At 50.9% G+C, this 16,505-nt stretch overlaps 2 protein-coding genes and 1 long non-coding RNA gene across 4 annotated transcripts in view; 1 reads left to right on the top strand and 2 right to left on the bottom strand.

The window, feature by feature from the left end:
* The window catches only part of EMG1 (EMG1, N1-specific pseudouridine methyltransferase), a 2,654-nt gene extending 478 nt beyond the window's left edge, over nucleotides 1–2,176 (top strand). The window contains exons 2-7 of the mRNA XM_026037233.1: nucleotides 9–100; nucleotides 190–291; nucleotides 517–658; nucleotides 1,024–1,082; nucleotides 1,200–1,349; nucleotides 1,871–2,176. Coding sequence (XP_025893018.1) covers nucleotides 9–100; nucleotides 190–291; nucleotides 517–658; nucleotides 1,024–1,082; nucleotides 1,200–1,349; nucleotides 1,871–1,984 — 659 coding nt within the window. The 3' untranslated portion in view covers nucleotides 1,985–2,176. The remainder of the gene's footprint in view (nucleotides 1–8; nucleotides 101–189; nucleotides 292–516; nucleotides 659–1,023; nucleotides 1,083–1,199; nucleotides 1,350–1,870) is intronic.
* A 232-nt stretch (nucleotides 2,177–2,408) lies between these two features.
* Nucleotides 2,409–16,305, bottom strand: LPCAT3 (lysophosphatidylcholine acyltransferase 3). 2 transcript variants are annotated; one of them, XM_026037207.1, is made up of 13 exons: nucleotides 16,166–16,305; nucleotides 8,453–8,560; nucleotides 8,254–8,360; nucleotides 8,006–8,099; nucleotides 7,864–7,901; nucleotides 6,644–6,822; nucleotides 6,113–6,221; nucleotides 5,037–5,123; nucleotides 4,538–4,704; nucleotides 3,742–3,889; nucleotides 3,108–3,266; nucleotides 2,888–3,014; nucleotides 2,409–2,752 (listed from the first exon to the last, which is right to left on the bottom strand). In XM_026037207.1, the coding sequence occupies exons 1-12, from the start codon at nucleotides 16,260–16,262 to the stop codon at nucleotides 2,898–2,900; spliced, it is 1,410 nt and encodes a 469-aa protein (XP_025892992.1). In that variant the 5' UTR covers nucleotides 16,263–16,305; the 3' UTR covers nucleotides 2,409–2,752; nucleotides 2,888–2,897. The 2 variants fall into 2 exon arrangements, with proteins under 2 accessions (XP_025892992.1, XP_025892994.1); XM_026037209.1 differs by having other exon boundaries at nucleotides 8,453–8,537; nucleotides 16,166–16,182.
* LOC112945571 lies at nucleotides 14,057–14,471 on the bottom strand. Its single transcript, XR_003249040.1, has 2 exons — nucleotides 14,401–14,471; nucleotides 14,057–14,321 (listed from the first exon to the last, which is right to left on the bottom strand). It is a non-coding gene; the product is annotated as an uncharacterized LOC112945571 (long non-coding RNA).
* Nucleotides 16,306–16,505: the final 200 nt, after the last annotated feature.

Raw genomic sequence — 16,505 nt, forward strand, 5'->3', positions numbered from 1 at the left:
CGCGGGAGCGGCCGAGCAGGCCGGGCCGGAGGCGAAGCGGCCGCGCGCGCAGCGGCGGCTCCTGGTGGTGCTGGAGGGGGCGAGTCTGGAGACGGTGAAGGTGCGGGACGGGGACGGGGCCGGGGCCGGGACCGGGACCGGGACCGGGACCGGGACCGGGGCCGGGCCCACGGCGCGCTCTGCCCCTAGGTGGGGAAGACGTTCGAGCTGCTGAGCTGCGACCGGCACAAGGCGCTGCTGCTGCGGAGCGGCCGCGACCCGGCCCAGGTGCGGCCCGACATCGCGCACCAGGTACCGCCCCGGGGCCGCCCCGTGTCGTGCATCTCTCGGCGCCGCTTCCCGCGTGTTCCTCCGCGCGTGCCCGTGGGACGGCCGCCCTTGGCAGGCGCAGCCCAACCTGSGGCAGAGGATGGGGCCTCGGTGCCGGCGCCGTCCCCGCTCCCGGCCCTGGCCGGGGCGGCGYGCGCCTCTCCAGGGCCGTTCCCGTGCCCGCTGCCGCACGTTTCTGCGTTTCAGAGCCTGCTGATGCTCATGGACAGCCCGCTGAACCGGGCCGGGCTCCTCCAGGTCTACATCCACACCCAGAAGAACGTTCTCATCGAGGTGAACCCCCAGACGAGGATCCCGCGGACTTTCGATCGGTTCTGTGGCCTCATGGGTAAGCGAGGCCAGGCGCCCCCCTGCCCCGAAACAACCCCCGAGGGCAGCGGGAAGGGCCGGCTTTCTGACAGGAGTCAAAGAAACGCACCACTCTTAAAATGAGGAAACACTGGAAAGATAAAAACGTCCCTTGTTTTCCTCTCCAAGATGTGTCCTCCAACTCTTCCTTCTTTAGTAGAATGGGGAGGAAGGGAACGAGACTGTGCTTTACTGAAATAACTTAGTGCTCAGCGTTTTGGGGGGTTATTTTAGAAAGCACTGGACCTTTTGCCTYGCACAGCACTGGTCACGAGCCTGGGGATAAGGGGACTGCAGCAAAGGGGCACGCCGCTGCGTAACTGATGTTCTCCTCTGCCCTGCTAGTTCAGCTGCTGCACAAGCTGAGTGTGCGAGCCGCCGACGGGCCGCAGAAGCTGTTGAAGGTAAATGTTCCTTGACCCTGCAGGGATCGTGTGGCAGCATTCCTCCCCGGCAGATCTGCTCCGTGGCAGATCTCTTACCTCTGCCGCCTTCCTCTTCCTCCCGCTAACTCTGTGCAGGTGATTAAAAACCCCGTGAGTGACCACCTGCCTGTGGGCTGCATGAAGATCGGCACCTCGTTCGCCGTGCCCAAAGTGTCAGACCTGCGGGAGCTGGTCCCCGCAGACGAGCCCGTTGCCATCGTTGTGGGAGCTTTCGCCCACGGCTCGGTAAGTGCCTGCGTGTCCGGCCTCGCCGCGGGAGGATCCCGCTCGGAACAGGCGTCGGGGTTGCTGTGTAGGTGYYGTCCTGTTCCATCACCTGTTTGCTTGTTCCCCCTCCCCATCCCGCTTCCCTGGGGTTGATTTGAGGGTGACAAGAGCAGTGGAACAGRCTGCCCAGGGAGGTTGTGGAGTCTCCTTCTCTGGAGATCTTCCAAACCTGCCTGGATGCCRCCCTGTGCTCTGGGTGACCCTGCATGTGCAGGGGGTTGGACTCGATGATCTCCAAAAGTCCCTTCCAACCTTAATGATCTGTGATCTGTGTCAAGAAACTGTTAATCTCTGCAGAGCTCGGGCCTTGCCCGTCMCTGGGGAGAGGGCAGGGTGAGGGGCAGCAGTTGGCTCTGCTGTGGCTGCGACTCGCAGCAGGAAGCCCTGCCACGTGGGAGAAACACTGGGCCTCTCCTGGCAAGGAAAGGGGAGAGGGTTAGGTGAAAACGTGCGGCTGAACTGCTCTCTCTTACCCCCAGGTCAACGTTGACTATACAGAAAAGATGATCTCTATCAGTAACTATCCTCTGTCTGCTGCCCTCACCTGCGCCAAGATTACTACTGCCTTTGAGGAGGCCTGGGGAGTGGTATGAACCTGGACCTCTGGCTCTTGCCGTGCTGGACTCCTTTACAGTGACTCCAGGTTCTGGAGGGGCTTTTTTATTCAGGCATGGACTCGGTGCAACCTTCAGCTCCTGGAAGGGAAAAGGCTTCAATTTCTTCTTTGTAGCTTTTGGAGCAATGAGACTCTAAAGGGACTGCCCACTGTCCTTGTCCTCCCATTAAAGGTCACTTTTGATAAGAAGGCGTGTGGATCTACTTTCTCATGTTTCTCAAGCGAGCAGGTCCGAGTCTGTCTTTATAGCAGGGGTGCAGCCCAAAGCCCGTTCTCTGCTCTCCCCGCTAGACCTGGAGCTTGGCTTAATCAGTCCTTTAAGATTACCTCGCTCTGTGCTGGGAAACCATCCATCATTCCCACATGGAGGCACCCCCAGAGGAAAGGAGCTGAAGCAGATATGAAAAACAGGAGCAATTTTTATCTTGGATGACAAACGTAGAAAAGTCAGAAGGTGGCTCCATTCCACTACAGTGCCTGCGTTGAGTGTCTTACAATCATCTGGTATCAGCAGAGAGACAAGAGTGTTCGCTGGAGGGTGGCAGAGAGATAAGGCAACATAGAAAGTGGAGGATCTGGAAGGAGAACTCCTCCATACCCCTCTTTTGGGGTCTCTGACCCTGTGCTTTCTCTTTCCCCCTCCTCATGTTGAAAGAAGTCGTACTTCAACACAGCAAACTTGGCAGGTGATGCTTTTGCTTCTGGAGTGTTAAATCAACTCCTAGAAATGCACACGTGGTACAATCTGGAAAAGAAAAGAAGCCTCTCTGTTTTCATCTGTTTCACTTCAGGAGGTAACGCGGATGCTGCACCCGCTTCCCTGTCCGAGGGTGGGATCCTCTCCCTGTTAGGATTCCCTAACACCCCGCACACCCCTTACCTTTTGGCTGCTATTCTGCCTTCTTTAGCTTTTCTTTTCGTGGCACCATTATTCTACGAATATAAGGCAACACCAATAATAAAGTGAAGAACAACACGTGGCCAACGAAATAAATAGACCTGTACACCTGTAAAGAGAAAGGCATGGTTCAAGATGAGCAAGCAGAGCTGGGGGCAACTATGCATGAGAGAAGGGCTGTCCTTGTGAGGCTGCTGAATACCTTCATCCATTTGTCCCAGGTAAAAAGGCAAAATGGCACCAGAGAGTAACCCAAAAAGGTCCAGTGAATACTCTGCTGCAACACGTAGAAGATGGGCCGCAAGATGGTGACGGAGGCCACAGCACTCAGGACAGGGCTGTCCCGGACAAGGTTTATGATCTAGTTTGAAGAAGAAGAAGAAAAGCAGAATTCCTTTTAGTTAGACGGTCTGTGGCTGTATATGCAGGTTCTGCAAGCAAAATACCTATCCAGTTATGTCAACTCAGTAACCTGTGCGTAAGGTAAGTACCTCATCCCGCTCGAAGTTTTAATCCCAAACCAATGAGATTAAGTACAGAATGCTGTCCTTTCATACTAAGATTTAACAGAGTATTCCATGCAAATCTTCCAGCTTCCCAGGTGCCAAGGTCTTCAGTTTCTCTGTTGTTATGTGCCTAGTTCTCCTGTTTCCTTCCTGTCAGTTTCTACAGTAAATTTATGGCTTGGCCTTGCAAAAGCAACTGACTTAACTCTTGATCTTAACTCTTGAGGTGGTTGAGCACCAATTTCAAAGTGAGAAGACGCATTTTGTATTTAATCCATGCAAAACTTTCCGTGTGGCAGCCTCACCCCACTGCAGGAATTCCAAGCGCACCTGTTTTTCCACGATGACTATAAGCAACTCCATCTGGAAGCACACAAGGTAACCAGAGTGCAGCCCATGCCAAATGGCCAGGAAGAACAGAGCCAGTGCCTGTGACAGCAGTTTGTTACCCAGGAACTTCAGGCGCTTGAAGATGTAGCTAGAGCAGAAGAGAAACCAACTCAATGTCCTTCTAGGCTGCAGGCTTGGCTACATCCCCATGCTGGAGAGGTAGGGCCCAAGGAGATCATCTACTCTTGCGTATCCCTGTGGTGACAAGCAGGGCAGGCATCTCCTCTTACCATGGAGAGGTACAAAATGTACCTCATAACAACATAACTCAGCCCCTGGCTTGTTTTGTCCCACAACCCAAAGAAAGGAAGATATTTACAGTTCAGGTGTGTATTGCAGCCAAAGCTGAACCAAACCCGAGCCGAGTCACTGCGCGGCCCTGAATCRAGAGGCCCGATGCAGGAGGCAGCTTTTAGAGCAGCCTGTTGTTTGACCAAGTGTGCCACAGGGCTCTTTATGGTTCTGTTCTTGTGCCTGCCCCCAARGCCCCCGCTGCTTTTGCTACCTTCTACTTTTTGCCCGTGTCAAAGCCTGACAGTTTAGGTAGTATCAAAAGCCTATCTGATTCAGTARCCTTTATCAATAGGGCAGCAGCCAGGAACAGAATATAAGGAAGAGTCTAACAAACTGAAAACTGTCAGATTCTTCCTTGAGCATTCCCTCTGCCTCGAATCCCAGTTCTGCCCGAAACAGAAGTCACTGGCACAGCACCGAAGTGGAAGTTTGCCCTGCTCACCGGGCCACCCAAGCATTGGTGTTGATGTTAAAAGAAATGATGGTCCCTGTGAACAAAGGTGTTGTCTCATACAGCCAGACCTTCATGTTGGCACAAGCATCCCACATTGGCTTTCCACTCTTATCTTTCCCATTGTACCCCAAACCAACAAGGATGCAGACACCTTCCTGTGGAAAAAAAAAAAAAAATAGAGAAGAAGAAAAAATAAGAAGAAATGGCACTCGTTTTTGGCACGACTGAATCGGGAAAGGCTGGACGGTCACTCTGCTCGGTAGAAAGTGCTTACCATTGCAGATGGAAGAAAGGGATTAAAATCTGCCTCCTTTCCACTCCTTTAGAGTTAGCCTTTGCTAATTTAGAGCAGGCTAAATCGATCTGCAATTATCTCCAGATATTTGAGTTATTTCCAGTTAGCATCAAGTCTAAGAACATTCTCCGCAGCTGCCAACGTGCTGCCCTTGCTCTTTTTGTCTGTTTCTGAAAGGACTTGTGGACTCACCGTAACAAGCCAGCAGGTTACGTATTTGTAGAGAATAATTTTGCCCCATATCAAAATGTAAAACAATCGGAACCAGAAAGGCTGCTCCTGCAAAGACAGAGTGAAACAGAAAAAAATGATTGCCAGCTATTCCTGAAGGCTGGTTTTCCTCAAGGCTAACATTTCTTAGATCATGCAGAGCAACTAATAGAGCAGTCTAGATTGGAAGATTCACTTCTAGCACTTCAGGCAGAGAAAACAATCTAAGTAGCTTCAGCAGAACTGACTTGACTGGCAATAATGAGACAGTAGATGAGGTCTTACTGGTGACTTTCATTTTAATCTGATCTATGTGATGAGACTGCTATAGGGAAGAGATTGCTAAGGTACTAGTTTATGTTTTCACACATCATTTTCCTTCCTTTAGTAACATTTAGCTATAATGAAATAACTACTGTGGAAAGACTTTGGGATTAGCACAATCATTTCTAGAATATAGAAACCCATTTGTTTCTACTGACATAGAAACACTGGTAATCTGCAAATAAAAATTACTTGTTAGAGTTTTTTAAGAAACCACCATGATTCTGGTTTATTTCTAAATCAAATGAGTCAATTTGCAGAGTTAGCTGCTGCATCCCTCTCCCCAAAATGCTATTGCTGAGGGAATCAGGAAATCAAGTTGTTCTTCTAAAGCTGGCTAGTACTCAAGGATAACACAACTTGTAAAGTCTGCAAGATTTCAGATTCAAAAAAAAAAAATCTTTGCAAGTTACTCTGGTAAAATCCTTTGAATCTAATGATTGTAATGATAATAGAGGGTCTTTTAAAGGTCACAAAATAGGTATATTCRGATTCAAAGAGCAACAGTAATATGTAAAACAAATTCTTTTTGTTTTTGTGGAACCCCCAGGACAGACAGGAAAGCAATAATAGTTGTGAGGAGACCTATTAGCAGCTGCTCGTTTTCTATTCTTTTTAAATTGAGGCAAACCTGAAAAARATGAGTTTTATTCCTCCACTCGTGCAGATCTAGTGACCTCCAGAGAAGCGTAATACTTCCATAGTCCAAACCAAACCGCCCCATTAATACATACCATGTAATCATCTGAGATGAGGTATTCATCAGAGATGTATAGGCTTGACAAGGTATAGATTACTAGGAACAGCAGGCCCAAACTCAGGCGCTTGAGAGCAGGGACAAAGCTGAGAAAGAAAAAAAAAAAATGGAGGTCAAAGAAGAACATTGGAAAGGGGCTTCTAAATTCACGATTAAGAGAACCGAAGTAGACATGAGGGGTTAGGGGAGACAGCGAGAGGGAATCACCACATCCCCTGCAGCAGATGCCTCCATTTGCAACGTTAGCACTACCAGGTTGGCACCAGGTCTGTCCTGAAGACATCGAATGGCTGCTGACATTCATGCCCTGGAACAATTCTAGGACATGATGCAGAGAATTTATGAGCRAGTTTTGAGAAAAAAAGATCCTTTCTCTTCTAAAGCACTTCTGGTCACAGTGCTTCAGTGTCCAGATAAGACGGCACTGTACTGCAGGCAACGTGGGGATGATTCAGTGGAAGGTGTTCTGGGGTCTTAGGAGGGAAAGGAGCTAAGTGTCTCTCATTACCTATTGGGTCTCTCGCCTGGAACGTCAGTCATCTCACCCCTTGCCAGTTTCTGATAGTCCGTCATGGAGAACTGAGGCCCCACCATGAAGGCACCATAGAAATAGGAGAATCCTGAGACCTCCAGCAAGGTAGGAACTCCCCGGACAGCAAATCGCGCCTGCTCAGGGGTCAGGAACTCCTGTACCAAAGGGAGTGACATCAGCATCATCCCAGGGATCTCATACTAGCTCTGGATGTTATGTTCTCAGTCTATCTCCTTTATGGTCTAAGTTCTTACTCTCTCCATATATAATGACATTTCTATGTTCTGTGTTCCTCGTCCATTCCTCTCCCCACCCTTCTGTCCCCAGCCCCTTTAAATAATGACAAGATCCAACAGCTGAGACCAACTGCACACATCTTCACTCCCAAATAAGCTCCAAACTAGGGCTCTACTGACCCTCACCCCTTCCAGCACAGCAGACTGAAGAAGAGCAATGTGGCTCTGGCTTCTCTCAGTCTCTGAATGCAATAGCAGGGAGGAGAGCACTGCAAAGCCTTCCTGCTCTACTATCCATACAGCCTGATGCRAGAACATTATGCAACTTATTTGCCTTTAAATACTTGAAACTTCACCTCAAGGAAAACTTSAGTCAAACTTTGTTTTCTTGCAATCATACAGTGATTCTATTTGTGCTAAAGACTGCGTAAGGCCCAAACATGAGATGTGGAACACAGATATATGAAGAAAAAATAGAGAGACTGTAACAAGTATTCTTTCCTACATGCTGATCTGTGTGACTTCCCCCACTGTTTGCTCTGCTCTGCTTTTACAGCACCTATCCCATAAGAACATGAGACTAAACAAGGGAAAGGAAGAGGGGAACTGAGATTCAGCGACGGTCTGCAAGTTCAAGGAGCGCTRCTCACAAGCGACAGAGCACTGGGGATCACTGCTAAAGCAATGGATTTTGGAGAAGGAGATGTGGGGAATTTAAGGATGGCAGAATGATACTCTGACTTGATTCAGCACTGAAGGGGCTTTTCTCTAGCTGTAATAACTACTGCTTCCCACTCTGGAAGTTGATGTCCCCATACACTCACAGATGTTCCTCTCTCAGCTATGGYTTCTACCAAACAATGAATGCAGCTTCTTAAACTGTTTTTCTGACCTCTAAGCTCACTTGGAATGGCARGGAAAGGAGAAGGAGGAGTGAAGCACAACGAGGGTTTTACTCACCGAATCTTTTCCTCCATCATAATAATCAATGGCCAGGCCTAGGGGACAGAAACAACTCTGTGAAGACCTGTGATGGGCTGAATCATCAGCCCTCTTCTCCTTGAGGAACATCTTGCAGAGTATAAGAGGAGCAAGGACTCACCAATCAACTTCAGGGTCAAGACACAGTGTGGCATTGTCCACTTGATGTCATAATGCTCCGTGGCTGTAAAGTAATAGCCAGCCATGAGGTACGCCTGAAAGAAACCATTGTGTGGATTATTCAGACTAATTCCTCCAGCACTTTTTGATCTGTTCCCACTTTTCCCCCCCAGAGTTGCTTTTGGGAAATGAAAAATCCCACAAAGAGCTCTTTTCTACGAACAAACGCAAAAAGGAAGAGGATTTTACCATCTGAAAGAAGAAAGTGGTGAAGACGGCAGTGACTGTCCGACCCATGAGYCTCAGGATGAGGAACTGCACGAGGACACATATCAGGGAATGGAAGAATTGCATCCCTGCGGGGCAAGAGAGGAAGCAGAAATGACGTCCCACCAGCTTCCCACTACAGGTCCTTCCAGGCAGCCTGCTCTTCCCCAAGCCATCTTACCAAAATTGAAGTAAGCGATGGAGAGTCCCGTGAGCACGTTGTACAGGTGAATGAGGTAGGCCTCCTTCTGGAAGAGGAAACGGCGCTGGAACAAGGCAAAAGGGTATCCTGAGTAGGGGGAAGAGATAAAAAAAAAAAAAGATACAAATTGGTGCAGAGAAGCAGTCAGGTTTGGAACGGTTCGAATGCATGTTCTTGGCCGCGTTACTGGGTAAATGCACTTCACATAGATAAACCATAGGTAGGGATCATASTACACATTCTTGACTTTAGATTTCCACCTTGGGGATAGATGTCAGACTCTACATACGCAAAAGCAGAAAATATATTAACAGGAACAGTACTRCACCAAAGTTGATGTTGAAGTATAGGAAATTTCATGATTACAGTTTAGGGCCTCATCCAATAAGTGAGCCAGATTGTGCTGAAATACATGAAGCAGATTTGTGCTGTGTAAGAGGCTACTGAACCACCTTCTGACTCATTTCCAGTTTCTGTGACAAACACGATAAATGTGCCAAGTAGACATTAAAAAAAAAGGACATTTTATGGTTAGCACCATTATACTGTCCTGCAGAATCCAGTCCCTGCTTCCACCACGGAGTTCCTACATGATGCCGACCAGCTTTAATGCCAGCATTCCCCAAGGGACCTCCAGTAGTTCATTCTCTCTTTTGTAACTCTTGATTCTCATTCAGATTTGCATCTGATCTGTGAAGTACTGGGCACACAGAACTTTAACTAAACCCACCTGCTACTTTGCATGCAGTATTTTAGAAAAAAAAAAAAAAAAAAAAAAAAAGAATTTCACAGCGAGCAGCTACAATACACAGAAAGTGCTTCTGTTTCTCTTTTTCCTTGCACTTTCCGTATGTTGGCTTCCACTCTAATTTGGGAATATCCCCAGATTATTCATGTGCGGCTCTAGTGAGAATTAGGCATTTGTGAAGCACGCTTACGCTACGGTGAGAAGTGCCACATAAAATCCCATCAGTAAATTAAATTCTGTCATCTAGGTAAGGTCCACATAGCATGCAACAAACAYTGCCACTTATTAAACAATAAGTAAGTTTTAATACACGTTGATACAGAAAGAGTAGTCCATCTCATGGGTATCTTTAAGTCTGTTCATACAGGGTGTTTCTAAAGGCATGTGCATAAGGGACCTGAATTGGGGTAGTAGAAGCAGCCTTAATTCTGGCATTTCACATCTTACAGTTGACTTTCCAAGCCTGGGCTCTTTCATCTTGATTTAAACCAAGAGCAACACAAACCTGGCCTGCTAAAGAGGAAAAACAGCCACCACAAACCATCATATTGACATCCTTACTGCTCATTAGCCTAGTTGAAACCAGTAGCAGTGGATAAATCCCTGCTGCCTGGATGGAAGTAATAGAATAATAATAATAGCAGTAGGTAGTCATCTCTTACACTGAACATTAATAAAAGGGGATGAAATGCAGGTTTTGCCAGGAAATGGCCGAGAGATGGAACCTCTCCAAGGAGTAGGGCCAAACCACATAGTCATTACTATGAGAAGGAATTAATAACTCTGCTATTTTAGGTACAATATATGCATCTCAATCTGGCGCGGCTCACGCGCCGGGGTGACAGGACGACCGTTTCGTGGTCCTTCCCACYGCCCCCCAACATCCCGGGAAGCAGTGACAGAACCTGGGGGTTCTGGGCTCCATCCAAGATCCAGGGGGCAGCTCTGGGCCCGGACGGACACTCTGAGCRTCTCCTCAGCCTCCTTCTTTCTTTCCTGCTCCCTTCCACGTTCGCAACCTCCRCCCATCTCCGCTCCTCCTGCTCGGCCTCCGTGACCAGGCAGCGCCACATTCCCTAGCTCTGCCCTCGCAAGCTGCCAGTCTTGCTCCCGGATCCGTGTTCCCTTCCACAGGAACAGCTCCACGCTCCCATATCAAAGGCCGTTCCCAAACCCTCCCCTTTCCCTCCTGCTCTGCTCGAGCTCTTCACGCAGCCCTGTCATTCTTGCCTTTAGCTGGCTCTCCGTTCCGCCCTACTTCCCCAGCTGCTTCGAGGCTCCGTTTTTAGTACCTCTTTCTCTGCCCCTCTCTTTCTCACCCCTTATGCCCTTGCCCCAGGTTCACCTGCTATTTTGCCCTGATTTTCCCCCGCTYCCCTTCCACGCCGGTCCTTTGGCAGCAGAATCAGGTGTTTGCTCTCCCCGAACACCCTCTGAAGAGCAAAGAGGTAATTGTCGAAGAGAGTTCACCACACTAGCTCTCCAGGGACGCAGGAGTAATTCAAGGAATTGGAACATTTCACATTATTAAAAGAAGAGGGGAAAAAAAAAGGGTATTGCCTGCCAGCCTCATACAGAGAAACATATAGACAGGAATCTCTCTYTYTTTTTTTAATTGTAGTTTTTACTGTAAGGTAGACACCGCTTGAAGTTTAACAATCATTTTAACAGACGGCAACAGCTTTGTAAAATGGAAAGCGTTAAGAACCCACCAGTTTGCATCAGAAGTTAAAACACTGCAACCCTTGCAAAGGCACTAATATGCACAGCGCATATATTTTTTTCAAAAATGTAAACGACAAAACTCCAGACCTTGGCTTTGTGCGACACAGGTGCAGTTCAGGTTCAAAAGTCACGAGCTYTACGGTATCAGCGCGACGTGGTGGCACTCTGGACCGAGTTGCAGTTTTGCTGCACGCAGCACGTTCCCAGTTTTCGAGATACCGCAGTTCTCATTCCCGTCGTCCTCCCGCAGCGCGGACACAGCTCCCAGGCGGCAGCGAACTCGGGATAGCGACGCAGATCCCATGGYGGATAAGGCAGCCCGTGTACATTTGAGCACTCGGAACTGGCTGCTCACCCCTAGCTATTCCTGCCATTAACCCAGGCGATGCTGCCATCCATTCCCCCGGAGCATCCTTGGCAGGGCAGGAGCCAGCAGCGGGAAAACAGGAGGGCAGCAGCTCCTGAGGGCTCCGCTGCCACCTCCGCAATCGCAGTGTGGCAGCCAGGGGGCCGCGCTGCTCTTCCCGCGCTGCCCATCCCACCAGGAGCAGGATCCCCGCTCCGGGTGCCGAGGGACCCGCAGCCTGGGTTATGGTCTGCCCAACGCATCGGGCAGCTCCTCCGGGAAGAGGCAGGGGGGACTGAGGCAGGAGCCAGGCTGGGAGGCTCCAGGGGGAATGAGGACAACTCTCTCCAGAGGCATCGCTTCTCCTCCGTGCTCCGCGAGGATGAAGAGGGACCCGGGCACAGAGCCGACTGTAGCTCCGGGCAGACTCTTGACACACCGTGGYTGGCAATGGTGCAACGGGGCAGCTGTGACATGTCACTGGTGACAAATTCCTCCCATATTTTGAAGGGAAAAAGTGGGCAAGCTCCGCTTAGGAGAACCCAGAAACCCGAGTGAAAGGCTGCTCCTTTGTCACAGCCACTGGGAGGAGGAATGGGCTCCTGGCTGGAGGAATGGATCCCTGCACAAGGGGAGCAGAGAAAGCGAGATAGAAGAGCAAAGAGGTCATGATCAAGAGGCTGGATTGGGCAGAGGAAATTTCTACCAGTTCCTAAAAAAGCACAGTTGTTAAGTTTGCCACATTCTGGAATGGCTGATTAAGATGTTAAGAAGCCTAACTTGGTTTTTTTTTTCTCCTTCCCCCCCCCCAAAAATAAAGCTGCAAATATGTGTATCAGAAACATTCTCTGTGCCCTTTACTTCCCCCCTCTTTTTTTTTTTTTTATGTGTTAGTTTCCTTTTATATTCAAGACAAAAGATCAGACTTGAGCTTYTCCTCCTTCCCTTTTGCTCACCAGTTAACTCCACCTTCACTAAAACCTAGCAGACCAGTAGCCAGCACATCCTCGCAAGACTGCTGAAACTACAAGGAACGGGGCACAGGGAAGGGGACGTGCCCAAAGGAAAGCCTCGCGTGTATTTTGACTTCAAAGGTGCTCTCCTTTTCTGTCTCTAATATTGTTGGCCACAAGACTGAGTGCAATCCCACACCTTGTTCGACACGGGCTGCAACGGGAGCAACGCAGTCCAGCTCTGGCGGATGCTTTTGAAGGCCACTTTCTGTGCTTGAGCCTGCCTAACAGAGCGTGTGCTCAGGGCATGTGAGCTGGACTCCTTCCACGTTACACGGAACTGAAAATGGGCTCCGGCTACTAATGGCTGCTCCGTCCATGGGACCAGAGCTGAGCTGGTCCAAACTAAACCCCTACAAGTCGCGCAGTGAGGACGTCAGGTACCGCACACAACACATCACCTGCTCCACACATCTGCTCCTGCTGTGCCCTCTTACTTGTTAACGTACACATTGTATGATGCACTACACAATCCGATTTATTCGTTTATTTATTTTAAGGAATAAAATGTATTTGAAGCTAAGAGCTGGGAAAAAAAAGAGGCGGGACTGAGTGCTCTCTGGGTGGACGGATTTGACGGCTGTGACAGATCAGTGCTCCCTTACCCCTTTTCCTATCTCTTATCCGCTGAAATTAGTCAGCAAGGTTCACCTCGCCGTAGGTTCTCGACCGGCTCGTCAGCTGGGAAGGTGACAAGGACAAGCACTCATTGGGAGGGCCCTTATCGAGCCCCAAAGCCCTGAGGACGCAGCGGGCGAGGGGAGGCAGAGGATGGGCTATGGATAGCGCCGGGAGGGCACGGGACGGGACGTGTGTCACAGGGCAGGCGCCACGTGGCACCCRCGCCGTACGGACCGCGTTGGCCGGGCAGGACGCTGCTGTGCACGGGCACGAGGACACACCTGCCTGGTGCTGTTAGTCAGCAATAAGAACCTAAGGTCTAGATGAACTGCAGGGCCTTCTGCAGAGAGGAGACCTGCCTCCTCCCACAGAGGAGCAAGAGGAGCAACTCCAAACCCCTCTTCCCTTCTTCCCATAGCCGGAGGGGCTCCCTCCCTTCCCTCTGTCCTCCAAGGATCCGCAACAGCAACAAGCTGGGCTGCTCACTCCAGCAACACCAAAGTTACTCTAAGTCTTCCATGCTGACAAGAGGCATTTTCTCCTCTGTGAACACTAGGCCCTGATTATTAATACTGAAGAATATAGGCAGAGCACACGCACCAGAAGATACAYGTGATCTGTATATACTAGACACACCAGGGGCTTAAAATAAAAGGATCCAGACCCATGTTTTAAGCAATACTGCTCTTGATAGCATTGCCTAATTACAGCCTAATTGCTTCAAAGATTGTTTACACAAATTCTCACTACAGGCGAGGTATGAAGTTGGTTTTAAAATCCCATACCATCAGAGTAACAGGCTTCATTCTAGCTGCATAGTCTGCTCCAAAATCACAGGATGCACAAAAGTTGGTTCTTTGATTTAAAGCTGTGCATAACCCCCCACATCATTTTCTTCCTAACAGCCTTCACCCGTCCAGTGAGAAGTGCTGCCCATCAGGACCACTGCAAAGCCTCTTTGTTGCTCTTCCTTCTTCCTTCACTTTCGCTTGTTCTGTCCCATTTTAAACTCCTTTTTTTTTTTTTCCTCCTCCCAGTACTGGTTTTTAACAGTTTTAAATCACATCTTTTGGTTATTTCAGAGCATGACTAAGTGAATACCCTCTTTTCTAAAGCAGAAGAGTTCACTAAGRCTGTTTTTTTTCCAGTCATAATCCAGCTTTCTGCAGAAATTAATATGCTAAGACCAAAGTCCTTTACCATCCTTCCACCTTTCGGAGGGCTGTTCTTTAACAGCTTCTGGTGACATACTGAAGCGTGCAGCCCTGAAAACAGTTTTGGCAGAAAAACTGCATCGTGTAGATGGTGTGCACAGGGCGAGGAACACGCACCAACTCACTGTATTCCTCTGAAATTATTCCGCAGGGGTACATGCAGCCAGGCATCTGCAGACATCTGCAATGGAGGAAGTCATGGAGAAGCACCCTGCCCGTCCTAACACAACCTAACCACAATTTCTGCCTTTCATTTATACCTTATTGCACCCTGTGAAGCGGTCCTCAGTGCAAGCTGCGCTACGCACAGGTAGAGGGAAGGGCTCTCASTCTCTGTAGAAGGACTGCCAAGTGAGCTGCAATTAAATAAGCACTTCTTTTAGTGCCGGCGCCGAGCTTGGGAACCCTGCTCGCCCTCCTCTCGTACCCGGAGACTGCCTTAATACCRATTAACGGCCAAACCTATTGCCTTACTATGCATCCATTACCCACCAAACCTGGAGACTGCCTTAACACCGATCCATTAATCACCAAACCTGCAGATTGCCTTAACACGGATTAACCTGCAAACCTGGAGATTGCCTTACTMCGTATCCATTAACCACCAACCTGAGGATTGCCTTAATACTAATCAACCACCAAACTTGGAGACTGCCTTAATACCCATCCATTAACCACAAAACCTGGAGATTGCCTTAATACCAATTAAACACCAAACCTATTGCCTTGCTATGTATCCATTAACCACCAACCCTGTGACTGCCCGAACACGGAATAACCACCAAAGCCGGAGCCACCCCCGCCACCCGAGGGGGTCCCTGCAGGGCCCCACGCTGCAGCCCACATCCCTGCTCCCGAGACTCCYTCGCACAAGCCGCAAGGACTCCGCAGGACTCCTTGGGAGAGGGCTGCAGTTTGAGGCCGGGAGCAGAGGCCCCCGCGGCGGCTCCGTGTCCGGGCTGGCTCACAACCGGCTGAACCGGGCATCCCTTCCCATCGTGAAGATGGTCATTATCCACCATCCGCTTTGAAGAAACAAGGGATAACGCTGCCCACAGGGCACGGAGCGGCATGTGGAGCCACCGCGCAGCTCCGTGTTTATAGAAGCGGGAAGCAGCTCCAGGGTGTGCTCCCCAACGCGCCTGGAAGCGCCCACGTTCACCCCCACGCACCGTCCAGCCCCCTTTCTTCATCACGTCTCGTTAGACTCGTCCTCCGTGGGCTCATTCGACTAAGCCTGGAGCAAACCAGCCGCTTTTTCTGGTTTCATCTCTGCCGGGCAAGCAGGTTGAGTCAGCGCACGATCCGAGGACGGGCGGCAGGCGCGGGAGATGACAGGGCAGCACTTTCCCTGCTCGGCCGGGAGGAGCTGTCAGAAAACTCACGGSATCACGCACCTTTCTGCGTGCCTCATGTTGAGGGAAGCACGTTTCTTTATGAAGCACGTTTGGCCTAACCAGCATTCAAAGTTAAGTCCGAAAYGACCATCAGTTCAAGCCCCCGTATCCACACCTGAAGCGATGAATGCTCCTATTTGCCCTGAGCTTACACCGAGTGGACGAATCCCAACAGAAACGAGCCTGGTCCGGCCCAAGGCTACAGAGCGGCCCAGCTTTCCCTCCGACCCTGTTTCTCCTTTAAGGATTACGCTTTCAGGCGGCCAAGGCCGCTTTCTTCCGACAGATCACACGGCGGCAGCTGCACCCCTGCGCACGTAATTTCACTTGGGAGAAAAGCCTGCGTTTCCTTTCTGCCAAGTCACCGCCGTCAAAACTTCTCCAACGCCACGGGCGCCGCCAGGCATTCCCGCGGCCACATCCACGTTCAACCGGTGTTGTGGGCGCCCACAGGCTCCGCCGGTGCCTCAGCCGCCGGGGCAGGGCGCGCGCGGCGAGGCCGCCGTCCCCTCGCGCGGCGGCTCCGCCACCCGCTGCCCTCTCCCTGCGGCCGCCGGCCCCCGGGCCGGGCGGCGGGAGCTCCGCGCGCCCCGCGGCTCTGCCCGCCGCGCCCCCTGCCCGCCCTTACCCATGAGGATGGAGACGATGAGGCGCAGCGCCTGCTCGGACGAGCCCAGCGCCTCGGCGAGCCGCGCCAGGCCCCAGCCGGACGCCGCCAGCGCCATCTTCGCCGCCGGCCGCCCCGCCGGCCCCGCCGCTCCCCGAGCCCGGCAACGGCACCAGCCAGCGCGGCCCCCGCACCGCGCTCGGCCGCCCGCGCGCCCATTGGCTGCGCGACGCCGACCACGCCCCCGGGCGCCTCCCATTGGCCGGCTTATGGCAGGGGGCAGGGCCCTGCGCTCACTAAGGCAAAGGTTATCCCGAGAGTGGGCGGTGCCGCGGGGTGCCCCTCTTAGCCAATGATTGGA

Source organism: Nothoprocta perdicaria, unplaced genomic scaffold (genome assembly GCF_003342845.1).
Source record: "Nothoprocta perdicaria isolate Ctin4 unplaced genomic scaffold, notPer1 scaffold_193, whole genome shotgun sequence".
Taxonomy (NCBI): Eukaryota; Metazoa; Chordata; class Aves; order Tinamiformes; family Tinamidae; genus Nothoprocta; species Nothoprocta perdicaria.